At 40.1% G+C, this 27,181-nt stretch overlaps 2 protein-coding genes and 1 long non-coding RNA gene across 3 annotated transcripts; 1 reads left to right on the top strand and 2 right to left on the bottom strand.

Moving 5' to 3' along the window:
- Nucleotides 1–884: 884 nt before the first annotated feature.
- On the top strand, nt 885–13,907 carry GLTP (glycolipid transfer protein). Its single transcript, XM_053457190.1, has 5 exons — nt 885–1,091; nt 10,122–10,180; nt 10,471–10,604; nt 11,312–11,462; nt 12,824–13,907. The coding sequence occupies exons 1-5, from the start codon at nt 989–991 to the stop codon at nt 13,004–13,006; spliced, it is 630 nt and encodes a 209-aa protein (XP_053313165.1). The 5' UTR covers nt 885–988; the 3' UTR covers nt 13,007–13,907.
- A 9,953-nt stretch (nt 13,908–23,860) lies between these two features.
- On the bottom strand, nt 23,861–24,379 carry LOC128474781 (uncharacterized). Its single transcript, XR_008346402.1, has 2 exons — nt 24,154–24,379; nt 23,861–24,099 (listed from the first exon to the last, which is right to left on the bottom strand). It is a non-coding gene; the product is annotated as an uncharacterized LOC128474781 (long non-coding RNA).
- A 241-nt stretch (nt 24,380–24,620) lies between these two features.
- LOC128474771 (lysosomal-associated transmembrane protein 5-like) lies at nt 24,621–25,881 on the bottom strand. The gene has a single exon (XM_053457173.1). It carries the CDS (start codon nt 25,824–25,826, stop codon nt 25,137–25,139), a length of 690 nt encoding a protein of 229 aa, XP_053313148.1. The 5' UTR covers nt 25,827–25,881; the 3' UTR covers nt 24,621–25,136.
- Between the last annotated feature and the right edge of the window lie 1,300 nt (nt 25,882–27,181).

Below are 27,181 nucleotides of genomic sequence, written 5' to 3'. Positions count from 1 at the left end.
GACCTGCTCCTTAGTGTAGTGATGCCCTTGAGGAGTAGTAAAGGGCACCCTACAGAGTAAAGATATCCCAAGACATAGGTATAGGCACAACGATTTTAATAATAATCCAATCTTACATGAAAACGTAAAATAATGAAAACGGAGTCCATAAAAGCAGGCAGCAAATAATCCAAAAGATCCAGGAGTTTACTAAAAGCTCACTTTAGAAACACTATCTTTTAACTCTCTTTAGATCCCCTCTTCTCTATTTCATTGGAAGCCCTTATGAGCTATTACCACATGTCAAAGTCATATTTATACCCCAGCACCGGGTGATCGATCTACAAATACATGATAATGATAGGCTGCAGTAGTACATCCTATTAATGCGATTGATTACGTCATCGTGTAACAGAATGTAGAAGTTGTACAATATACATCACAGCCGGTCTTTGTACTAACTGCTCATTTTAAGTCAGGGATCCGTGATCTTGATAACGAGTCTACTGAGAGTACAAAGTAAACTGCTGAGCCACCATGATATGCGCTGATAACGGGGCAGCCTCGCTAAACGTTTCATCATCACCATAAACTCTCCCGTCTTCATCATACATTATTAATGCAGTCAGCGGCAGAGTTTAACCCTGTAAACTCCGAGGCATTCCGCATCAGATTACTTGGGAGTAAACGGAACGCTGTCACTCACAGAGTTAATACTGTTTATAAAGAACCTGATTGGACAACACGGCCTCCTCTGCTTTTTTGGGATTAGTCAAGAGATCTCATTACTTCCATATCGTGACCAAGTGGTTTGACGTCACCGTCCAGGCGTTTCGCTATTGGCTAGTGCCGCAGCTTCTGATTGGTTGGCTGTTCCGAGCAGCTCCTTCCCCCTCTGTCAGGTACATGGTGCAAAGGGCGAGTTGGAGAAAGTTCCGCAGTGAGTGGAGTCGGGCAGTGGCCGAGGGTTGTGCAGCAGACCGCGGAAAGTGTTATACCTGTATCCAGCATGGCCATCCTTCTCCAGCACCAGTTCAAGCCGCTGCCCGCTGACAAGCAAATCGACACACGCAACTTTTTGGATTCGGTGTCCCACCTGCCCGCTTTCTTTGGTGAGTTAATGGGGGTTTTATGTAGTGAAGAAGCGACTCTGAGGCTTTCTCCGTGTACTGTTCGGTGTCCCGGTAACTTTTATATGTTTTCGTTAGTTACGTGAATTGTATCCACGTGAAACTTAACACAACCGGGCGTTTGTCTGTACATGTCTACCCCACACCGCATTCACTTTACATTCACAGCCGGTACTTTCCTGTTTAGAAAGGCTGAGCTGGTTCAGTGTTCAAGAAGACTTTTTATGAAATCTTGCTCATTTCACTATACATTGTAAAGGGCCAGTGAAGCGCTAACTGCAGCAGAAACTCAATTGGGTTGGATCTTCGTAATGTAGAGCGAAGAAGTTAAATCGCAACTCTCTGTTTAGCGAATAAGCCCCAGTTTATCTCTCCATTGGCCTTGTGTTTATTTCTTATATAAGAACAATGGCTTCTTCTTTGCTGCCAATGCATTGCCTCGCTTCTGTGTGATACACCGTTCACTTTGACAATGGGGGGCAGATATCCAGCGCAGCAACGTACTCTGTGTGCCTCGTTAGCGCAGATTAAACGCGGGGCAGGGAAATAAAAGCGGCGTTAACATTGCTGTCAACGTCTCCGCTGCAGGGCAATTCGGCCAACTGTTTTATACTGTAAGAAGAACCTTAATCTCAGAAAGCTAAACCTGTCTAGTTATTATCTTTTATTTATATGGTGCCAACAGTTTACGCAGCGCTTAATACAATACATATATTCGAGGGGTATGACAAGACAAGAATTGACAGACTAAGACAAACTGATACATTCGGTGGAGAGAGCCCCTTTTGCAAGCTAGCTGAACTCAAAGAACTTGTGTGTATGTTATTTATATGTGTGTGTATTTGTCATGCGAGGGGGCTAAGAGCCGTTATAGCCATAAATCGGGCGTATCATAATAATTCATGATGTTTGTGTGAATGGATCTTTTGGACGTGTGGATCAAAGGCGAGTTTGATCCTAAACCCATCTTTTAAAGGAGAATATGTTGTGAACGCCAAGTGTCCTCCGTGTCTGGGGTTCGTGGCAGGCTGGTACAGAGTGAAGTACATGCACAGTGACGCAATCATGTTCCCAGATTCTTGGGAGTGACTGAAGCAAGCAATTACCTTCATTAGTGTGAATTTATAACGGGGGAACTATAATAATTGCAGGTTCAATGGGTGTGTGATTATTGTACGTCTGTGTTTCATCCTGAAGGTATGTGCTTACCTCGCAAACCTAAATTAGGTGTTGGGTATGTAATTATAAGGTGGGATGGCATAATGTAACATTAATTGAGTGTGGCCACTCGCAGCGTTTGGCGAGGTGTGATGGTGAGTATGTTTTGGTGTGACTGTATGTGTAAGCGTGATTACTTACTAACATGGGGGCTTTACTCCTGGGCGAGAAGGTGCCAGCCCTCCCCTGCACAGCTGATCGCTCTCCCATTGATTCCTTTAGCGTTTGGTCCTGTCATTGCGCCAAGGCACCCCTCCTTTAATGCTTTGGGTGGGATTGGAGACATGTTTGTAACATTCTGACAATTATGACACTGGTTTTAGGCCCTAATGATGTATCCCATATCGTTCAGGCACTTCTGACTCTGGCATTGTCCAGGCTACTGTTATTTACTAGAATTTTATTCACTGACTATGCATCCCATTTCTGGAATGACATAGACAAAAATAGACCTTGATTCTTCTGTTGTAGTAATGGTGAACAATTTAATATAATTGAAATGAATAAAAATATAAGTAGTCATTAAAGCGATTACTAAGAATGAGGAAGTATTATGTCACGTGGCGGAAATACATGAAAGCATCCATCATCAAACAAGTGTGCTTTACATGATGGAGTCCGTAGAAGAAGACAATTAATGTTCTATGTTTTATGCTTTTTATGTCTCCATTCTTCTACAAGATTGCATTTGCGGATACATTTTCTCTTTGTAAAAGAGTAAGTTTCTTTGCTTTTATAGCAAAATGATAAAATAAAATACCAGCGTTTTGTGCATGGCTTGGTCTAGTACTGAAAGGGTATTATATGCTCTAGAACAGCAGGTACGGGGTGCTCCAGCTAAATTGGATAGGCTGTTGGTTTGTCAGTCTGAATCAATGGAATATTTACATGAATTAGACTGATTGAATACATTGAATAATTTATTTTGGGGACAAACAGATAATGGGTTTAATTTTTCAGCCCAATGTACACTAAATGGTGTAAAGTCCTTGTATATTAAGCTACCCTGGGTGATATTTTGGGGGGAGTGCAAGTAAGTGTGTAAAAGAGTGTGGGTATGTGTAGATACTTTTTATAATCGCTTGTCTCCTGTAAGCATAATAACAAGATATGTTGCCTTTATTTCAGTTCACAGTGCAGTTTATTCTCGCACATTCTGTATCACTATTTTCAATTTGTTTTTAATATTTATTAAAAATAAATTGACTTGTAAATCTTTAAGAATAACCTGCTTTATATCCAATGCAACAATAAGCTTGAAAAGCAAATAGGTTTGCAGGGAAACTCCCAACAAATCTGCTTGCTCCCGCTAATTTATTGTACTGAACTTGATGTCGTGGCCATCATAAATTGGACATCGGTAGAGTTTTTCAAAGTAGAGCAACAGATTTGTGAAGTTTCATGTAAAATCGCTGTGCACGGACTCAACTATTTAACATGTCACCGTGGCAAAATAATTAAGCGCGCCGATTTGTAGGTTTGCATCACTTATATACGTGATTCCGCAAGAATCTTACAAATTCTATGAGCATGAGTGGTCTACATGGGAACAATTCCACCTAGGTTGGTTCAAATTCTTCAGGCACCTTGGCCAAGCGTGCCAGCCTATTCCGTGAAGCTTTATTCTGCCCTGCTTTAGTAGCAATCCAGCTTGCATCATGTATAAGCGGAAGCAAACCCAGAGCTCTGGGCGCTCGAGTCCGAGTGTAAGCTAAAAAGATAGGGGGCCAATATAGAGTGGTCGGGACCACTTTGTCGAACTTGTCCCCTAGGCCAAAAGGTGCCAGCCCCCACCTGTCCTATACTGCACTGGAATTATTTTGCTGTCATAATAGAGCACAAATGCCTTGCTTACTGGAATTCAATGGGTACATTAATATTTCATAAGGTACAAATAAGTAAAACCATTGCTTTTAAGGGCGATTGTCTTTCTTGGTAATATTGAGTTACACAGATGAAGGAGTGATAGGCCCAGCTAGCCTTGGCGTTGAACTTGGAGACGAGTCTTTGCAATCAGTCTCCACGCTCAAGCCAACATGTATTCAAATTGGGAAAACTCCAATGTGGCGCATGATTCATCAATGATGTGTTTTCTATACGGCCAGTTCTTACAAGGAGGTGAAAGGGTGAGTATTCAGGCACCCAAGGAAGAATTTCATTAAATGGAACAGAGCTTGACACTATATAGCAAGTCACTTATCATACAGTTATTTTACGTGAATGTTGATATAAAAATAACAGCTTGAATGGTAGGGGTAGTGTCCCAAAGAGTTTTGACTAGACTTCCATCTGTAATGTGTTGTGATGAGAGTGTCAGCTGGACCTGGATGAACAAGTGGAACGGGTCTCTCTTGTCTGATCTGTTCTGCTGTAGAGCGTTTGATTAAATGATACGGTTTGCTTTCAGGGCTACCCGCAGTTGCATGGGGTTATTAAATCGCGAAAACACCTCGGGAGCTAAGACTCTGACTCACTGTGATTATTGAATGCTTGGATGTTTAGTCACCTATGCACAGTGCATATCGCTATTTCTGCTATTGTCGTCATTTTTGTTTGAAAACAAACAAACCCTGGTGATTTTCTTTTGTGGTGGAAGGGCTGCTATCTTGTCACTGTAGCGCGTTTCTGTTGCTAGAGGCTTGCGCTTTGTTTGCTAAATCAATGCAGGTAAAGTCCAGGAAGTTACTTTGTACTTGGACTCCTCATGGTAGGATCTCAGAAAATTGTTTGTTGAGGATTATATGAAATACAAGGAAATGTGCATGAAATATCTTGGCTACCTATTTTGATGCATGTCAAAAATAACCAAGATAAATCTGAACAAACAGATAAAAATAACGCACGTGGAGTATGGTTTTCATTGCTGATTTGACTTATGGTTTAAACTCAGATGAGGTGGTGCACCTTTAGGTTGGCTTGTGTGACATAATTTACTTTTCTTTAGGAAGAAAAGTGTAGTTTTACTCTAACCCCACATCTTTATTTTATTTTTTTTGGAGAAATATTTCATAAGGTACATCAACAATGTGGTTTCACCTTATTTGTTCCTTTTTTATCTTGGATTTCTTTTTTACTAGCATCGGGTGCTATTCCAGCTAGGGTTCATCATAAATGTGCAATAAGTTGCTGCATCATGTAAAAACTTATTTTACTTTGTCATTTTAGTTTTCTCCTTAACCCCTTAATGATCAATGACGTGCTTGGAACGTCATGGACTTAAACCGTGGCCTTGTCGTCTTCACTCTAACAGTGATGCTGCGATGCCTCCGTATTGAGCATTTGGCAACACCAAAAAAGATGCAGGGGCCCCGTGTGACTGCTCTCCGGATCACTTGATGGTTTGCATCATGAGACAAGATACGAAATCTTAATTACAAAAAGATATCCAAACATTACATATTGGTACCAGTTTTATATCCTAAATAAAGAGATTAGCAGCACAAACTGTACAACTGTGTTTAGTTGCAGTCAAAACGTGCCCTTGGCACAGCATATTAATAACAGCCCTCCAGCCGCCCACCCATCAATTTGCACGTTGTGTACATTATTAGAATGATCACAGAAATGTGCTGAAACAAGAACACTACTCGCAGCACTCGGCTAAGCACGCCTACAGCACACAAGAGCTCGCCCCAGTCAGACGTGCGCTTACACAAAAAATGGCCACACACAATGTTTAACACCCACCCACACACAACTTGTATAAGCACAATCTGCGGCATTCGGAGACGGGCACTCATATTGTTCACAGACGGGGCCAATTCGAAATGACTAGAAACCCCAACCCCACATATTATAGCACCATTATTATACAGCACACCTTGCATTTATAGCCCTACTGTCTTTATGCTCAGGTTCTTTATTAACCCCCCCCCCCAAAAAAAAAGAATGCCCAGGGCTATTCTGAATTATTGTAAAAAAAAAAAAATATATATATATATATATATATATATATATATATATATATATATATATATATACACACACACAAAGGGAATTACTAACTCTTGGTGAAACCCTATGATATGCAAGAGGTTTGCTTCTATATCGTGTTGCAGCATAAGGTGTCAATTAAATCTGGTGTCTTTTTACACCTAAGTGTAGAAGTAAGTTTGTGAGGCAAGATTAACACTTTCCATGAAAGCTGAGAGCTGTAACCTCTCATTAGTAAATAAAAAATGATGGACATGTTTCGTGATGCAGCCACTTTCTGCTCCTGGGAATTTGGGGTGAGGACGGCCACTTTGCTTTTTGTCAGGGGTACTGAATTTGTACATCCATACTGCATATAGAATGACTACGACTTGATTTAGTGACGATAATCTCTGAAACTTAACCTTAAACTCAGTATTGCCTTATAACCTCAAAACATGTACTTACCAGGACTGCCAGAGCCACCTCACCCCTGGTACTCCCTAGGTGCCTGCCTAGTGTATGGACACCTCCGATACAGATTGATAAACATTTGCATTTTTTAGATGAGGACTAATGAACAGATTTCTACTATAGCAATGGAGGCAATCCAATGTTGTCTTTTTTTATTACTGGGGGGAGGTTATAGTATCTTTTGCAGGACAACATGGGGAAACTGGAGTATTGTAACCAGGTGAACCCAACAAGTTCCTTGGTAAGGACGTGGGCTGGCTAAAATGGATCTATCGTTTTTTTCCTCCAAATTGTACCATTTTACAATTCCAGGTTTCCAGGTTGAAATAAGCAATGTATTAAAACTCCACCTTAGGTGTTTGCCAGGGGAACAGCTACCTTCACGTCCTTTTTATTCTGGATGTATACGATTATTCTTCCTCACAGGCTTGCATGTCTTGCGTTGTTTTTGGGAGCAGCTTTTGTAAGGGTAGAGTGAGGATAATGCTGGGTGTGCTTTATCTTGCCGCAGATCTCGGCTTCCAAGGGTCATCTGGTAAACTAAAAAAGCTATTTTTAACACAGGCCATTGCTTGCGTGAAAAGCTGTAAGACGGTTCTACTTTACAAACACTGGCCTGGGAAATAATTGTTTTTCTATTACTTTTATCTCCCTCCTGTGGGTGTTTTATTTTGAGGGGGGGGGGGTTAACCCTATCTCATAGAAGGGTCATCTTGCCTGATTTCTCTAAAGTACACAAAACATGGTCTGCACCCATCACTTTAGTTTGCTCTGGTATGCATATTTGTAGTTGCTGATTTTATCAATACATATATTGTACTCTGGTATAGATAATTTGGCTGTAGTTTCCTGATTAGTTTTTGTAGATGACGTGGTGTGAAAGGTTAATCGATGACAGAATGATTACACCCATCTAGTTCCTCTACTGGACCCAGATTAACTGTCTAAGTAAACGACGGGACAAGGTTACTTGATGCACATGAGCCCCGCTCTGCGGAGGTAACTGATCAGGTAACATAGCCTTTTGTTGCAGACGCCAGGAAAAAAAATAATTAAATAAATTTGATACAGATGGCAACTTCATTCTGACCTGAAGCTGCAGAAATCGTGATTCTATTCATGATTTATTCACTGTGTGGATGCTGAGGGCTGGCTGGGCTTACTTAGTATTTTTCCACTGTTGTGGGACGTCATTTCTTCGTGTCTCGTGTACCGGAGCAAAGATGAAGTGTTGGAAACCTAGGAAGTGATGGAAGATGAGAACAACATTGCCCACTGCTTCTCAAGGTTTCAGCACCTAACACTAGTGACTTTCTCCATGACTTCCCCAGCCTCTTTGTGTCATTCTTCATGGACAATATACCATAACATGCTATTTAATAATTGCAGGGGCTCTCATCATTGTAGTTCAAAATTTATAGAGGTATTTATAGAACAGGTAGTATGATTTCCTTGGATACAAATGAGCTGAAGCTCTTCCAATCTAGCCATGAGATTGACATCAGACATGTTACTTTTATAATAGATACTGTATATCCAAAGGGTGTTACAGCCAAGGAAATTAGCATTGGACCATAGGAATAATACTACTCCCTGAGAATGTTTGCCTTGCTAAAGAACAATGGCCTTTCTTTCACCTTGATTATTATCTTCATAGGATCTCCCAGGTTGGCTTGCAAGAATAACTCTTATGAGTACATTGTTACTGTGCAAATATAAGATTAGCAGGTGCCTATCTTATTTGTCCTTTATGAAAGCCTTTTTTGTGACATCAATCATGGTTGCCAATCCTTGGAAAGGAACAGTGAAGCAACAACTGTACCTGTGCATGCTTATCTTCTCAATAGCAACTGGCTAATTTTAAGAAATGTAACCTCGTAATATAATCCAGCTGTTGTCTAACACTGAAAGCGTGAACTGTAGCCCAACAGGGATCCTAGTTTAGAGGATCATGTGTATAGGTTGCTTTTTATTTTATTAAATAATGCTAGCCCTTCAAAAGGCTTTAATGCACATTTAGTTAAGCAATGCCCTGCCCTGAAGCTCACCTCATCCAACGGCTGCCTGAACCAGTTAACAATAATCAGCAATTTAACAATAGGGAGAGATAACTTCCTGTTCTCTGGACCTAGATGATTACTCCTCATTGTTAAGTCCTCCTAATAGTATACACTAGGGCCATGCGATTATTCAGTTTTTTGGAATCAAATACAAATTGTCAAACAAGACTTCTATTCATTTCAACCAGCTTATTTGATACTAACGAATCGGTCAGCAGAGTGGAGCCAGAGTTAAAGATGTGCCGGCAGAAAAACACAAGTAGTAGCTGAACCGGTTGGTGTGTTTTAATACATGAGTTCAGAGGGTCTTTCCCCTGCAGGTTGAATGCAGGAACTGTCCATGGGGTGTCTAGTAGATCAAATTGACCGGGTTCAAAGATGTCCCAACATTAAGACATGGGTACAGACTGACCAGATGTTGAAATTCCAAAAAATGCACGCCTCGCAAAGGTGGCCTTTCACCTCCCAAATAACCTGATAACCTCCATGCATCACTGTACTCTGGGAAACGTTTCTCAACACATATTGGCTGTTTGACAGTACCATATACCAGGGGCTGTAAATTCATAACTGAAATAGAATTTGTGTTGGGGGGGGGAGCGCTACTGCAAACTTTGATAAAGACTGATAAAATATTTGCATGGGGAAAAGTTAAAATACCAACATTTGAAATACCCTGGGTTGTCTGATTTTCTAAAACATGGTTTGATGGGGTAAATTCAATTTGCTGGCTTCAAAGATCTCCCAATTAAGACATGGGGGCAGGATGACACAACTCTACTAACCCATGCATGGGTGCTATCACTGAACTCTGGAGATGTTGCTGAACACATATTCGGTGGGTGTCTGACAGTGGCATATAACAGGAGCTGTAAATTCATACCTAAAATGCAAAGTGTGTGGGAAAACTTCAGATGTCCCAAATGGGACATGAGCCCAGGATGATGATATTTTTTTTTAAAAAAAAAGGTTTTAAAATAGCAATATGCTAATTGTACTTGTTGCCCTATGAAACATTGGGTATTTCTATTTAGCAAGTTTTTCCATCATGAGCATTTTGATTCAGTCCAAAAATTTGTAAAACTGTAGTATACAGTTTGGGATGCTTTTGATAAATTTAATATACATTTTAATTTGTAAGCATAGTTACACAGGATTATTTAGTGTGCACAACTATAAAGTTAGGTAGTATTTGGAAAGTGTGACAGATTTGCATAGAAAGCATACCTAGTATTGTTTACTGGCTTGTCTCCTACACCCTTGTTGTCCCTATAGTCTATAACCTTTGTAAATGCATTAGTAGGTGTGAAAATAATACATTTCCCTGTATTTTTTTTTTTTCTTTCAGATTGTCTCGGACCTGCAATATTTTCTCCAATCAAAGCAGACATTACTGGAAATATTGCGGTATTTTTACCAGTACTTTTTTTCTAATGTATAACAATAAGTAATTTATAATCGCTATACTGGTTAATGGGTAATGTTGGCATCAGCAAAATATTAAGGCAACTCAACCCATTTTTGTAAGGGGAACACAATTTAGTATCAAGATGCACATCAAATTGCTGAACGTTTGGGGGGGGGTAGAATTGAAAGCAATGAAAACACTAAAATAATGATACTTTTGTCCATCAAATTAGACGTGTGAAACACTTTTGCTGTGCTCTAATATAGTTCCATTTTTTTCAAAACGTTAGAAAATCCGCACTGTTTATGAATCAAACCCTACCAAGTTCAGAACATTGCAACAGATTTTGGAAGGTGAAAAGGAACTGCACGGACCACAATGGCCAAAAGTTGGGGCAACGCTGGCACTTATGTGGCTAAAAAGGTGAGAGGGCTGCATGGGTGAAAGCTCCCTTTTTGTGTGTCTTTTCAAAAAAGGCACAGCAGAAATATAATGAAACATGATTTATAAGTGTATGCATGTGTATATATAATTATTTATATATATATATATGTATATATGTGTTTGTGTGTGTGTATGTGTGTGTGTGTGTTCTTAAGCATGTTTACGGGATGCCAGACATATTCTCTTCCCTGGCTTCCCTCTGATATGTAATGCTAGTGTCCTGTATGCTCATTTTACCCATTTCCAAGCTTTGGTTCTATGATAACCATATGTATTTTACATGAGTGTGCTTTTATATCTGGGAATTTACATCGTACACGCATATGTATGATGATGGTGAGTGCACAGCCGATGATGTGGACATGCCTTATCTGTATTAAGTCTGTATGTGATGTCTGGGGCAATAAAGCTGGTTCTTACAAGTGGGAACACCCTCACCAAGTATAGTTTAGAAACACCTAAACTTGTGTTTGAACATTTAAATGAAATTGTTTGTGGGCTGCTAACTCATAGGCACTATGTGACATCTGTAATTTTAGAACATCTTTATATCCTGTATACTGTCTTCACCAACCATTGTATGTCAAATCTGTGTGCAATGATTTGTGGGAACCCATGCTTTTGACTAATCTGGAATAAAATTGTATGAAACTATTTATTTTAATTAATATCTTTCACTTTCCCAGGGGTTTAAAGTTCATCCAGGTACTATTACAGAGCATCTCTGATGGGGAGAGAGATGAACAGAACCCAAATCACATAAAGGTCAATGTGACAAAGGCCTATGAAATTGCACTAAAGAAGTATCATGGTTGGATTGTGCAAAAGCTATTTCAGGTAAAAAATCTCACCGGTCTGGTAAACGCTGGCTCGATTTTATGTTAAAAAACATGATGCATAGAAGCTTGTCAACCTAAATAAAATAAGACAGTAACAGTGCTTGCAGAAACATATATATATATATATTACACACACAGACAGACGCACACAGTATATTAAAAAGCAAACTAAAGGTATGTGATTCTACTAGTTAGCAACACCCATTTCCCCACACAATATACCATATTTGCTCGATTATAAGACAAGGTTTTTACAGAGCAAATGCTCTGAAAAATACCCCTCTTCTTGTTATCGGGGTTGTCTTCTAATCAGACCTCAAATGCAGCATCGCTGCAGGGGACCTGGATCCTCCTGTATGGTAACCTCAGCTGCTGCCGGCGTCTATCACCGAGCGTCGGCGAAAGTGCCGGCAGCAGCCGAGATTGCTCCAGAAGCAGGACCGGGACCCGGCGGCACTGTGCTTTACCAAAGCGGATCCGGTAGACCTCTTCAATTTTCTGGAGGAGGCGGGGCCTAGAGGGGTCACACAGCATCATGCCGTGATCCTGTGGGAGCTGCAGCAAGCGCGTGCTGAGGCATCTCGGTGAGTGAAGTGCCTGAGTGGGTATATTAGTGTCTGGGTGCGTAGGTAAGTGTCTGGGTATGTAAGTGTCCCCCTATATGCCACTCTGTCCCATGATATGCCTTTTAACCCACTATATGCCAGAGTGGCATATAGGGGGTTAAAAAGGCATAACATGGGGCAGAGTGGCATATAGGAGAGTATAAGGCATAACTGGGGCAGGTTGGTAAATAAAAGGAAATTAAAAACAAAAAGATAGTTTATATGAATCAATATTTACTAGTAAAACTATAATCAGGCTTTTTCTTTTTTTCCTAAATTAATATTCAGATATATTTTGGGGGGGGTCGTCTTATAATCAAGCAAATACGGTATATTTTTTAAGCAAAAATTTTTCTATTTTTGGAGTGCCCATGTGACCTCCAATATGTTGACCAAGCAAATCTATATGTAGTCCATTAAAACAGTAGATATGACAGAAGAGGCTAGGTTAATTTATTAAATCAAATCTAAACTGCAACTTACATTTATACATAGGACAAAAATCAAATTTTACTAAACTTATTGGGTTGCTTGGAATTGAATGACCCTTTATCAGAAATCTGTTTGATTCATGTAGCATCTAGAAAATTGCAACCTTTTGATTTTAGAGGTTACATGGAGTAGAATATTCAGTGCTCTTGGGAGTGGTTTATTTTCCATTCCTGTGTGGTACATAGTGATGTATTTCCTCTTCCTGTATGCACGAATCAATGATGTAACATGTTGTAACATCTTTTGTTCTCTTCTTGCGCAGGCTGCTCTGATTGCTGCCCCATACAAAGATGATTTCCTTAAAGCTCTTTCCAAAGGACAGAATGTGAAGGAAGAGGAGTGCATAGAAAAAATTCGCCAGTTCCTAGTGAATTTCTCATCCACAATTGATGCAATCTACATAATGTACAATAAGATGAATGCAGAGCTTGATTACAAAGTCTAGCTACTCACTCAAAGACTCCTAACCAATTACTGCTTCTGGCTACTACTCAGGACTTGACCTCTTTTTTAATGACTGTTTCCAGGAACTGTTCACTTTAAGCTTAAAGAATACAAAAAAGTTGGAGAATGATTACTGTGTTCAGGCTAGCGTCTCCATAATGGCTAAGAGCACCTTTTTGCTATTGGGGCTCTTGTACTATGGGTTGTGTTCCTACTTCACCTTCTGGGTTGGAGGCAGACACCCGCTCTGGGGTCTTGCATTCACAATAGTGTCCTGCCTCCTCTCCAGATTCTGTTTTATTTTCCTATGAACACAGGAGTGATGGCCATTGGTGTATTTATGGGTCACTGCCCTAGGCCTGACCAACTGCCCTTCAAGACCTATTTCCAGAACGGTCTGTTCCTTGCCACACATGCTTTATGCTGAGCACTGTGGAACATTATTTAATATGCAGAGCTCTGCCTCAGAAAGAAGCATATGGTAAGGAATACAATGGAGGTCTGTGCCTTGCTGGTAACAAGGGAGGTCTTTGATCTTCCCAACTGGTCCATTTAGCAGCTACCACCCTCTTGGACCTATTGTTCTATGCCTAGACAACCAAAGCCAAAGTACACCACTGAACGCAAGTGTAGTTTTCGCAATATATGTAATTCCAGATCTTTACATGATGAGGAAATTGTATTTTATCGGGACACCAACTGTTTTTACAAGCTATACTAGCTCTTTTTTCCACCAATGTGCCTTTTTAGATTATGCTTAAATTGTTCACACTACTGTTCTACCCGCTAATAGGTTTGGAATTCTTACACTATGCTGCTATTACTTTTGTCCTTTCTTTCTTTCAAAACACTACCCATAAAATTGTGGACATGTCATGTTTTCATCAACCCAATACAATAAAAAAAAATGAATATATATATATTCCCTCTGATGAGAAGAAGCTCTGAAAATAGTTCTGTGACCCCCCCCCATAATAGGTGAACATAATTATGAAGTACTGTTAAATACCTTTTTATGATGCAATATTTATCCAGGACTGTACATCATATAAGCAATAATCTACTTAACTACCCTTTTTAATATTGCTCTACCAAGTCTCAGTAAAGTTGTTTTAAATACAATATTACTTGGCATCCTTAGAGTTAATGGTGCTGTGATTTGAATTAACCTCTCCCACCATATACCATTTTCCCTACTGGCTTCTACACATGTCAGAGGCGACCCCGAGCGAACCATTGGCCATCCTGAGCATTTGAAGGGTAGTCAAGAGGCAGGTGTAGGTAAAAGTGTTCTAAACAGAAGAGTCTGGTAATCAATGAGCAAATTGCTTCTTAAACATTTTTAACTACTGGTCTGTTTGAAAAGTACAATATTTCTTTTCCAAATGACAGGTTCACTACTATCGACGTCTTTGTTATAATTTAATGATAATAAGCCTGTTGGTAAGTTTTTAGGTAATATTTTTGAACGTTTATCAGCACTGAACAGATGGAGTATAATTGCTGTGACTTGACCAAACTGCTTGTTTTTAAGGAAGTGTGTGTTTATTTAAATGGTGTATTAAACTACTATTTCACTCAATGGGTCTGTATTTTGTTATTTGAAAGACAAGCCTTTTTTTTTTTTTTTTTTTTTATCTTATAGCAATATTTTGACTTAATGCATTTATAAAAGGTTGGTATATAGTTTCTGGTTTACATGGGAAGATAATATATACTTATAACATTGCATGTAACCACAGATAAGAAGGTGCTGTGAATCTAGAGTTTTTCCCTTTTCATCTGCTGTTCGTCACCATCTGGTATTCCAGTGGCTTCTATCTCCTCTCATGGATTTAATGGATCAACTCATTTTTCTATAAAGGCACTCATAACATTAACTGTTTTCTCTTTTACACTTTTATAGTACGTACAGGGAAATTTCAAAAGGGGAACAGGGAATGGGTATATTTACATCTAATGTAATTTCTGAGGGACAAGAGGATGGAGCCATCAGAACCTCATACTGTCGCTATTTACAAGTGCTCCCACATAGCTACTCCCTGTTGAGCCCAAAGCAACACCTGATTGGTTGGGGACTCGCACGCCCATTTCAGGTTACCCTGGAGTCGCATAGTTTTTTGTTTTTTTTTGCCTCCAGAAGTGGCACATATTGGCTGACCAGTCACCCACCACAGCCACCAGCAAGCAAGCCTGGTCCATCCATACATGCTGCTAGAGATGCTTGCCCAGGGTTCAACCAACATTAAAGATGGCCCTGTATTGCTTGATATGGTCTGATTTTGTTAAGCATCGGTTAAAACTTTAAACTCAGTTTACTAAAGGCCCCTAAAATACAGTTTAGATATTAAAACCCTTTCTGTGTACATCTGTCTAAAGGCAGAGTCGAATAGCGTAACTTCAAAACAATTGTGCTATTCAGGCAATGGAGGTTAACAGAGAAACAAGCTCTGGGGAGAAAGTGAAATATATAGCAGTTTATCCTGCGATGTTACAAACTTAATACCAATGGCGGGCGGAGGCATGACAAAAGCAATCCACAGCAAGAATTGACTGATGTTTAATTTGCCGGCCATTCTTTGTATGGTAATAGCCTTTATCGCTTTCTTGCTTATCATGAGTATATTGAATCTGTACTCGGGTGCTGCTCTTAGACTAGCCTGCAAGTAACAGCTGTTAACCCCCATCTCTTCCTTAACAGAGACAGAAAACTTGCCTTGAGGAGGCAAATTGTTGTAAATAGATGCATTAAGTGGGCCAGCTCGGTATTTCTTGCTGGATCCTACAATATGAAAGCTGATATTATAAATCCAACAGCTTGCTGGATTGTATTTGTCAGTTGGTAAAGGTTTTGGTCACTAAAGGTACCACCCTGGCCGTTTAAAGCCTGACACCTATGTTTTCTGTACCAATGTGTGGGAAGGGTGTCACTTTTACATACATACACTACAGTATATGACCAAAAGTATGTGGACACCCCTCCAAATTATTGAGGTCACGTGTTTCAGCAACACTCATCACTAAAAGGCGTAAAATTAAGTCACCTTTCCTATAAATCAGTTTGTAAAATGTCTGCCCTGATCCACTGTAAGTGCCGTTATAGTGAAGTGGAACAGCAGCTCACCCACAAAGCGTAGATCACGAACAGTCAGAGCGGGGTCTTTCCCATTTACAATAGTTGTGTTAGGGGCAAACAAATAGGATTAGTGTAAAGGAGAACCAGAGGCCAAGGGTCCATTCGGTTGGAGGTGTGCCATGACCGACGTACCAGGTAGGCCTATAGAGGGCCACCCCGTAAATAGAAAATGAAAGAAAGGATAGCGGAGAAAAGAGGAAATAAAAGGAAAGAAATGAATTGGGGGGGGCAAGGGAGGGCAACGTTAGGTGCTGTAACGTAGCTGTGGAAGGGAGAGGTGTTGGTTAAATAACCATAGCCTTCGCATATGTCTCATTGAATTGGCCCGATGTCTCTTCTTCAGTCTTATTCCTTCTAGTATTTCTCCTACTCATAAGCTTAACACGTTTTACAACGTGTTTTTTTTTAATTATGTGGCAATATAGTCTCTTATTTTTTTTTTTGGACGCAGGAGGATGTGCTCCAAGTAGGTTCAGCGGCACCGCATTGCCACAGATTAAAAGTCTATATCTGGGACAGTGCTCAACACTCCAGATGGCTTGGATTTAGTATTCATAATAATCCCATATTGCACAACGTGATTTACACCACAATGCTCACAATAGGTTTTACTGTGTCAGGAAATATAATTTCCTGTCTATTATGAATCCTCTTTTTTTTTTAACTTACTAGCAAACAAATAACCACAAATACTGGCTTTAGAGAAGCGGCAAGATGGAAAGACTGGTTGCCGACATTATTGGCCCACAATATAAGATTCAACTAAAGTTTACAGACTTACGTTTCGGATTGCATGTAATTCATAGCAATGTTAACCAATTTCAAATTTTTACTCGATATGAAGCCAACATTGGCCTTAATTCCGGGTGGTATTATTGCCTAATCAGCCTGAAGAGCTAGTTATTAACCAGACCCACTAATAAGAAAAACAGGCAGCTGTCTAGGATGCTGAACTAGTGTGGGGTGCAACAATGTGGTTCTCTCCTATGTTAGCGAAGGCGGTGCCGGAGAATCGGTCTCCTTGGGCGCTAGGAAATGTAGGGCCAGTACTGCTCACACCAAGTACAGTTCTGACATGGTCACATTCAAATATCAGGGTGTCATACTACATTTGATGAACCCAAAAAGTGCCGTACGCAAATCTGCTTTTAATGGTGAAGCTCAGAACTAAAGTGTGTGTGATCTTCATTCTTCCAGGCCATTGCTAAGTTACCATGTCTATGTATCTAGCTTCTATTGTAAAAGTAATAATTAAATACTTTATCCATTTGAGCATTTCAAGTGACCCAACAATAACTGTCCTAATACTTTTTTGGTTTCTCTGCCTATTGTATCATTTATAGGCTTTTATTATTTAAGCCATGTTTTCCTTGAATAAAGTTCACCTCGCTTTCCAGGCATGTCTTTAATCTTCTTCCTACTCATCTCAAAATACCGATCAGAAAGGTTAAGGACATCTGTAAATATTCTAAAGTTCTGTAACCTGACAGCTGTTCTAACAGAATCTCCACGGAGTCTCACCGAAACCAACACCCAGCACAAACAGCAGGAAGCTGGAGACCTCCATGAGAGTCAATAAAGAATCAACAACAACAACAAAACATATATTTTTTAATTATTTATTATCAATATTCCACCACATTGATAGGCAGCAGTAGGGTTACAATCAATAACAAATAATTATCTATCGCGGAGTTCAATTCTTGATTGGCTCCCGTGGAGGTCTCCAGCTTCCTGCTGTGTGTTGGTTTCGGTGTGGGTATTCCGGGGAGTGGAACGTGGCTACGTTTCTGGTTTTGAGTGTTTCCCGTAACTAGCTTAGATACATATTACCACTCCGCCAGTTATCAATTCGCAACAATGGAGGGATTGTGGCTTCACAATGCATTGTTATATCTTGATCTGGCGTCCTTTGGGCACATGGTGCATGTATAGGGTACACACTCCTATTTTAAAGTAATTGGATCCCAACTGATACGCTATTAACCTAAATTAAACAATCAGCTCTATTAGACACAGGCATTCCTTACATTAGAACAGTATTACATTTGCTACGTTGATTGCTTGTGAATCCCTAAAATCCAGAGGAAGGCTGCCAGTAACAGGCCCAACTGTGGCCCCATGCTTGTCTTTAATAACTGCAACGGACACAAAAAATACAACAGGCTTTTTTTTCTCCAGTGGCAGGCAGAATACATGTTAACATCTTCAAATGATGAACCAATAAATTATTTCACAACTTCTGTCATTTTGCAAACAAGTTTAAAGACCATCTTTCCACACATTTGTTGCTACACAATATAGAAATACCCAATAAAACATATAAAACATTTCCTGCTTTTACAAAGAAGAGTTTCCCTTAAAGTTGTTCAAAAGTCTAACTAGCTACGGACAGAGAGTTGGGTTTTATAAAACTATTCACCTTTACACCTTTAAATATATACATTCCCTTAAGCTACATCTGACGTACGAAATTCTTTCCTCCCTGCTGCCCTATGACATCATACTGCAAAAAAAATGTAAAAAAAGACATCAGTAATTATGCATCATCTTTTACAGAGTGGAACTAGAACCAGCATTGCAATCACCAGTTTTTTTCTGGATGCAATATTCCATCACATACCAGTAGCACAAGAAGTACAAAACTTGGAAAGCAATCTCATCTCCAAGAATTAAGCAATGATTTATACGTTGTCCAAGCAGTTATGCAAACATGACTCAGGGGGATTGAAATACTTGCAGTCGTATTCCACCTCCTTTGTGGGAAGCGGTTCAGACAGCCTTTATAAAGATTGGATGAAAGAAGGCGTTTTTGCAACAGAAGGTTAAGGAATATGGTATTTTGCTTGTTGCCAAGAATGCCTTGTCTTTGTCTGTAGCTTTGCTATGTTCAGAGCTACTATTATATATCATAGATATAATTTCAGCATATCTAAGGATAAAACACGGTCTGACAAATTTGTGTAAGCGTTAGAAGCCAGACTAATTTCTTTGAAGAGTCAGGAACAGGCACACCCACTGAGATTAATATAAAATGGCCAAAAAAAGTTCTCTAAAAATCTTTTCCTGGCATATGTCAAAGTCATTTTTTAACCAATATTCCTAAAAGAATTATACTAATTGACAAACAAAGCATGTCCATCATTTCTGCCTATGTATACAGTATCCACTTATTTAGTAGGTATCTGTTCTGTCATTTCTGGTGTGTGGAGCTGATTAACTTAGAAAACCTTTGGAAAAAGGTTTAGAGAGGAGGAGAGAATCTCAGCTTCCACGTAAAGAACTTTTAGCTAACTAAAAATCTAATAACAATAACACTGACTAACAACAAAAAATGCCAGAGTGTAGGCAGTTTCAGTAAATTAATTTACTTATGCTAGAAGCTTTGACGTGACTTTTCAACTTTTCTGCCTTCCTTACAAAGACACGGGCCTGAAAAAAATATCAAGGGAAAAAAGTTGCCCTTTGGAGCACACTAAATGAAACACTTTAACACACCCTTATTCTATTGTCACTCTCAGGTATCTTAATCTTTTTACCTTAAACCATACATATTGTCTCGGCCACCATGATCCACACACACTTTATAAAATTGATTATGTCTTTTAAAAGTCAATTAGCATCATTGTGCATCATTGTGCTACGTGTATTGTTTTGTATTTATTACCATTACACCCCCAATCACTTTACATATGGCAGTTTAGTAGAGACTAATCCTACAGTAAAGCCAACTGAAAAGGGGGTTACACATACATACACACACACTATATGGAGAAAAGAGACTTTGCTTTGTGCCGTGGGGCACAATTATGTTGGAATACAAAAGTGCCTCTCAAATGCTCTACTGGATGATTGGGCAAAAATCCCCACAGAAACACTCCAAAATCTTATGGAAAGCCTATTTAGAAGCTGTTATAGCTGCAAAGGGGGGGGGGGCAACTTCATATTAATGTCTATGTATTTAGAATGAGATGTCAGAAAAGTCCCTGTTGGTGTTGTGGTCAGGCGTCCCAATACTTTTGTCCATATAGTGTGTGTGTGTGTGTGTGTGTGTGTGTGTGAGTGTATATATTTTTTTTTTTTTTTGCCGAGTAGTGTCAAATGACAAACATTATTTACAGGGCCGGCCCGACAATGGAGCCGAGTGGGGCAACCGCCCCAGGCGGCACTTTGCCGCCCCAAGCCCTTTTTTTTTTTTTAAAGCGAAAGAGAGAGAGAGGGGCGCCGAGTGGTTTTCGCTTACCAAGCTGTCAGTACCTGCTCGGCCCCCCTCTCTCTCTCCTCTGCGGCGAGTCTCCCTGTTCGGTCTTGGTGCCGGATTGTAATGCTGAGTGCCGGAAGGTTTCCGGCGCTCAGCATTACAAGCCGGCACCAAGACCGAACAGGGAGACTCGCCGCAGGACTGCTGAAAGGTAAGTACAAGGGGGGGGAGGGTAGATAATGGGGGGGGCGGCAGGGACGGAGGGAGAGGAAGGCGGCATTTTGCCTTGGGCCAGCCCTGATTATTTATAAGGATTGTCCCTCTATATTAATCCAATATAGCAGTTTAATCACGACAAAATGACAATAGCTACTAAGCATTGCTGAAAAGTAACAATTTACTTAGAATGTATCAGTCCCCTGGGTGTTGAAGCTTCTTCTATTGAAAAACGTCAGAGCCTGCAACAGTAAAAATTACTCAGTTGTGCAAGAAAATCGTTCAGGCTCAGCACGGCAGCTGTTTAACAGATTATTGAAATTGAGCAATGTGGGAAATGTCCTGCTCACTCTTTTTCTAGCCCCGCAAACACCAGTAAGATAACATCTAATTAACATAATACTACATACAATAGAAAGGCTGGGGCAAATAGGCAAACTCTTTGATAATGCATTGTCCAAATTAACAATGCTAGAACATGAGCAAATATTCCTTTTCGCAAAACAATTGTATGCCGTTCTACAATTTGACAAATTCACTAGAACTTAGGAGCAAAACCAATTTTGAGGAGAAGAAAGGATCATTATGTAGAGCTTGATGCAAACTTTACATAGAAAAGACTTGGCCCTTATTCAACCGTTTTCTAGTCAGACAAATCTTTAACTCAGGGTCATGAAAGAATGAACACACATTAGATGGAAACGTTCCTTAAACTTTTGTCCAACTAGGCTGCCAAGAGTCACATCAACATGTAAGCCATCTCATGACAGGTGTGCCCTTACAGCAGCACACAAGTATGTACTGAGGACACCCAAGAGGTCACAGCAGAACCCATCCTATGGCTTCAGAGATAAGAGAAGGCCATTCTAAAAACAAAAAGATCTGAGATCTAAAAGGGGAAGTCATGAGCGCTTTCAAACAATGCGATGCCGCACTGGTTGTTTCATATTGTTCCAAAACCTTTGTTTTTAATTTGAAAAGCAGGAGGCTGGTATCGCAATTATTCACAATATTTAAGTGATTTTCCATTTTGTTTTGAAAACAGTGCTTTGGAGATCCCTAGCTTAAATGTAAAAGGTACAGTATTATGTTACTAGCGTACATTCCCCTTTTTTCTGTTTCCCCCTCCTCTTTCTATCCTTCCCTTGAAACTCTTATTCCGCCTTTGGCCCAACCACCTCCTCTTGCAAGACATCATTACTATTATCTCAGCTCACCTCACCCTATTATACTGGGAATAGGCAGCTATGACCACTTGATGATTGCCGTTGGCTTCTCACCGTTCCTGGGTCTCTGTGTGCCCATGGTGAGCTGCGGCCCGTACCGTGCAGAGGAGGAACGTGGGGAAAACTAGGGACCTGGGCTGTAGCCTGGGCCACACTCTTCAGTCCTTTTGAGGGTCTCTGTAGCCTACAGGAACCCTTTATTTTTTGATATTTTAAAAAAAGGAAAGTGTAAGAAACTATTTGTAACTGTGGGGCAAACTGATCAACCAGAGTTCAGCAAGTACACTCTGATTGGACATTGCTTTAAGCCCTGCCCAGCATGACAATTCCAATTCCGAGACTATTATATATTAGATATTAGCAATAACCATAAAAGGAGCAGCAGCCAAAGACAAGACAGCCTTGGCAATAGGAGAGAGACAATTTAGCAGTGAAGTATAATCATGCAGTTTTTTAATCTGTTAATGGCATAACGTTACATAGCTACAAAATATAAAAAATATGGGGAAGGGACAAGTCTCATTATGCTATTGCTTACCACAAAACTTTCTAAAGACATCTGTTAGGTAGTAGTAATGGAAAAGGCCAGCATACAGATAAATGTGCTGAGCTCACATGGTTTTAAAATAGAAAACACAACATCAGGAAAGCTGTTTTAAGGTGACACTGGCAACAAAACTATGGTGGTTGTTATTCTGAGATCCCTTAGAGACATTAAACTGGCCTATCACCAAATGTGTATTAAAAGTATTTGGCAAGCACTTTAATATGCATGTAAGTAAAAATAAAACCGATTCTTTTACTTTCATCGTGGATGCAGCGCACCCACCTCTCCCTAGTCTGGTTGGTGTGCCACTTCTGGATAAAGATGGTAATTTAAAAGGTAACACTCAGGAATCATGTGTATTACAGTGCATATGACGGCTGAAGTGCCCGCCTTAAAGCAAGTCGGTCCAGTTTCCAAAATACTAGATGTTTACAGATTAAAAAAGGCAATATACTTTATGTCTACACCAGCGGAGCAGCCATCTTGATTTCCTGTTTCAGGACCAACATGATGGTTTCTCTCCATTGCTAAATTCACGATGGCTGTTTAATGCTTTATGCAGTCTTCACAATGGTGGATTTGAAGGGAGAGTTCAGGACAACTGCTCAGTTAATGCTGGCAAATGTATTGTTTAGAAGTTTAAAAGCCAACAAACCACAAAGTCAGAAATGGCAAGCACACCAACAGTTAGAGAGAGAAACTGCATCTAACATAAGAAATAAAAGGTAAGCAAAACATTAAAAAAAACCAAAAACATTTGCTTATAAATAAGCAGCACAAAGTAGTTTTCACAAATTATTAATGGCTCTGTGAAGGGGAAGTTCCATTATTTTTTTTTTGCTGCAACACCATGTTTTAGTTTTTCTTTTAGTTGACAATGTGGGTCGCCTCATGCTCCGTTACTTACAAGGATAGACAAGTTTGAAACTAAAGTGACGTTTATGACATCTGTTTCTTAAAGAACCGTAGATTCATTTTAAGTGGGACTCATGGGCAGATTCCATGATAAACAAAGCATGACTTTCTGCTTACAAGTGCAGAAAGGTGGATACCGCAAACGGTTGGTGGGTTTAACAATATAACTGTCGTATTTCCGGAGCCAAGCACCGCTACAGCCTGTTCAAAACAAGCTCAGGGATGTCAGTTGTCACGCTCAGGAAGTTTTACATTGTTTCAGGCACAAGCTGTGAAGTATACCGCTTTACATTTGTCTCAGTAAATCCAGAGTTTTCTTACGATTATACAGAATACAACACAAATTGTGGGTCATGGCACGTGCCTTATCCAGTATTCCCTTAAATGCCTCCAGGAAGAAACATGGAAGCTATGGCATTTTAGTAGGGACAGTGCCAAATTACAGAAACAAGCATTAAACCCGTAGCAAAGGGATGGCTTTATTACATTTAGATACTGCAGTTCTTATGATACTATAATATACGTAAGATAAGAAAAAAAACCACACCCTAAGCTGCAAACAGCAACATACAGTATTTTCCCTTTTATGAATGTATATACTGTAATCAAGTAAATAAACTCTAAAAAGATAAAATAAATTTTATTTTTACATACTGCTACAATAGGTAAAATAATTTCTTTGGTGTAATTTCGGTAATTTAACAACACCAGTATGAATATTGAAGAGGTTTATAGAGCACATGGATATGGATTTATTTATTTTTTAAAAGAAAAGAGGAAAATTTAAACACTGACGCAGCACTGAAGCATTAAGCCATAAAAATTCAGCAATGATAATAAAAAATCCCAAAAACTTTTACAAGAGCTACAGATAGATAAAAGAAACCTAACTTGTTGAACTAATCACTGTATTAATCTTTAGTACAGAGGAGGCATGCTGGATATGTATAACTAGCATTCTGATTCTAGGTCAAGAGAGGTCCAGGGCTCTTCACAGATGGTAGCTACATTACTTTCAGACTTAACAGAGAGACAAAGGAGCATTGCACAAAATTCTCAAATTCCCAAGCCGATAACGGACAGAACTCAATAGCCATTTAAAAAAAACGCAATGGGATGAGTTTGAACAGGTACATAGCGCTGTAGTTTGGATTGCAACAGACAATAGACTTTCTGGTAGGAAGGGTTTTTTTTTTTTTTTGAGGGGTTACACTACTTGCTATGAAATGTTACAATACATTGGCACTAGAGGATTATACATAACCCATCCAAATTCTACAAAAAGTATTACTGGTCATCTTACAAACTACATAGCAAAACAAACTTCAGCTGCTTCCATGACCATGTGGAAGACAGAGTCGACCATTTGGCCAGTTTGTTTTCTTTGAGTCAGACTGTAAGACAATTGGTGGATCAGAAATAAATGTGTTAATGTTTAGTAGAGGGCCTCCTGAGACACTGGTTGCCCTTGAGTAATACTAAACATTATAGGTCTTTCCAGGCAGATCTAAGTTACATGTAAAAGGAAGTAACAGTCGGAAAGACTGACTTGCAGCTGGTAAAAAGTTATGTAATACCCAAGGACTAAACTTAGTCAACAAAGGAGAGCAATATAGACTATTGACACAGAGTTTAACCAGTAAAAGTATGCACACAGTTGGTGGATCTTAACCATCTCTCTTCAGTTGTAGACTTTGATCACGTTCCCAGTGTCAATATCTGGCAATCATTTTAACCATTTCATAGCAAGTAGTGTCTGTTATATTACATATAGAAAATGCCTGTCTCCAGGTATCAATAGGCGAAGGCAGTCATTTAAGTCATATGTACGATCAGTGATATAGGGTCTTATTTATCCACAATTCACCCCATAGTCTAGAAGGAGCCCCGTTATACAGCGTCTTTCTGAGGCTCCGGGGTTGTTGTCTGACTGTATGGCGGTGGAGGGCTGTCTTTGGCCGGCATGCGGATGGCCTCTTCATAGGAAGGAAGGAGCAGAGGGTTCTTCTCGGACCCAGGGACAACGATGAGAGCCAGGCCGTCTTGTTCGCCCTGTGGCGGGCCCACTCTGGTGATCAGGAAGCGGTAGTATGTCAGCACACAGCGGATCAGGTAGATCTTCAGCAGGAGGAACAGCATGGCCAGCACGATGAAAAGGACGGAGGACTTGGCTTCCACAGCTCGCTCCTGCGACTCCAAGCCAACAAGATAGGGCCTAGTACTGACCAGACGGAGCTCCGAGGGGAAGCGCACAAACAGGCCGCAGAAGAGCAGCAACGAGCCCAAGAAATCGATTATCTGAAAGGCCAGGAAGGGCAGCAGAAGACCCGCTCGCCGGCGCAACACTCCGAACAGAAGGCACAGGCTCAAGACCAGCAACACGACGGCCAGCGAATACATAACCATTACAGGTCCGGGAGTGCCCCATGGGCCTTCACAAACCCCGCGGCACTTCACCACCTCCACGGTCTGCCACACCAGGGACTGCAGGCTGACGAACACGTAGTAAACGGCCACTCCTAAGACCACCGAGTGCACACTGAAGTATCCGCAGCAACGCGGGGGCTCCTGCGTCACCATTGTAAAACTTTGCCTACAACAACTTTTCCCCGTTTTGTCGTCGATCAGACTGAGCAAGAGCCGGAAGTGCAAATTCCTATATGCCGCGAGACCCCTCCCTCCTCAGGAAACGCGAGACCAGGTTTGACGACACGGACGTCACAGAGTTCTACACACAAGAGAGCTATGTAGATATGTCTCTGCGGCAGAAGGTTCATCTTCAGATATAGAGCATGAAATTGAAGCTGGTGAGGCATTTGTCTCTTACGTTTGAAACTCCAGCGTTTGGAAACATCTTGTGGAGATACGATGAGATCATCGTTGTTACTAGGAGAAAGTAGACGAAAATAGTAAATCTAATCCCCATAGGATCAAACCTCCTCATTCATAAAGAACAGTTAATAGAATGTGTGTGTATATTTCATGGCAGCAAATTGTTCTTGGACATAACAAAGGAAATTCTGAACATTTCTCAAAACATTTGGTTTTATCATTATTCATATACGCAGTCCTGTCATATTCAGCAGCCCTGTACAATGAGTATGCGCAATGCCTAATGAGGCGCTTGTGACATATTGTTAACGTATAGATGCAACGCTGCCCCTTACCATGTGGTGGTTAATTACATTGGGGGCTTTGGTGGAAATATTTGTACCTGATATGCACGCTGAGTTTTTTAATTCCACAATGTTACGTTAACTCTCCTGAAAACTATGGCTCTAGTGAATAAACTCCCTAGTTAACCCTTTAATGGCCCAGCTCGCAGATTCTACCGGTATTTAGCAGCTCATCAAACGTGTTAACCAAATGACTCCGTCACATAGACTTTGATTCATCATTATTTAAAAATACTCTTCATTGCGTAACACGCGTTCAAACAAAAGCACTAATTAGGAGTCTTCAATATCATCAGATCAATGCAGAGTATGAATGGGTCAGATCCAGACTCTGTGACCCTGAGATTTTGCCCCCTTCACCTTGAGATTGGAGCAAAAACCCTGAAAGATATAAAGGAATTCTTATATGTGTGATCTAATAACTAATAGCTAATCACGTAGGAATTTAAACCTAACAGTAAAACATAGAGTGCCTGAGAATCATGTTGTTTATGATATCAATAGATATCACATCTATAGAATAAACATACAACGCTGCTTAAAAGTTTGGGGTCACTTAGAAATGTCCTTGTTTTTCAAAGAAAACCACATTTTGGCCATTAAAATAACATCAATTGGATCAGAAATACAGTGCAGATATTATTAATGTTGTACCTGGATGATTTTTAATGGAATATTTTCAGAGGCCCTTTATAAGCAACCATCACGCCTGTGTGGTTGAATTTGCCACATTGTTTATCATCATGGCTACAGATGTTT

Source organism: Spea bombifrons, chromosome 1 (assembly GCF_027358695.1).
Source record: "Spea bombifrons isolate aSpeBom1 chromosome 1, aSpeBom1.2.pri, whole genome shotgun sequence".
NCBI classification, from domain to species: Eukaryota; Metazoa; Chordata; class Amphibia; order Anura; family Pelobatidae; genus Spea; species Spea bombifrons.
The sequence above is the reverse complement of the archived record's forward strand: the minus strand, read 5'-3'. Positions and strand labels throughout refer to the sequence as shown.

Bases quoted from the DNA above. Each gene is read 5' to 3' on its own strand.
- LOC128474771 (XM_053457173.1), bottom strand. From the start codon at position 25,826: ATGGTGACGCAGGAGCCCCCGCGTTGCTGCGGATACTTCAGTGTGCAC.
- GLTP (XM_053457190.1), top strand. From the start codon at position 989: ATGGCCATCCTTCTCCAGCACCAGTTCAAGCCGCTGCCCGCTGACAAG. The intron at 1,092-10,121 runs GTGAGTTAATGG...TTTTTCTTTCAG, and splicing joins CCACCTGCCCGCTTTCTTTG to ATTGTCTCGGACCTGCAATA. The intron at 10,181-10,470 runs GTATTTTTACCA...TCAAAACGTTAG, and splicing joins ACATTACTGGAAATATTGCG to AAAATCCGCACTGTTTATGA.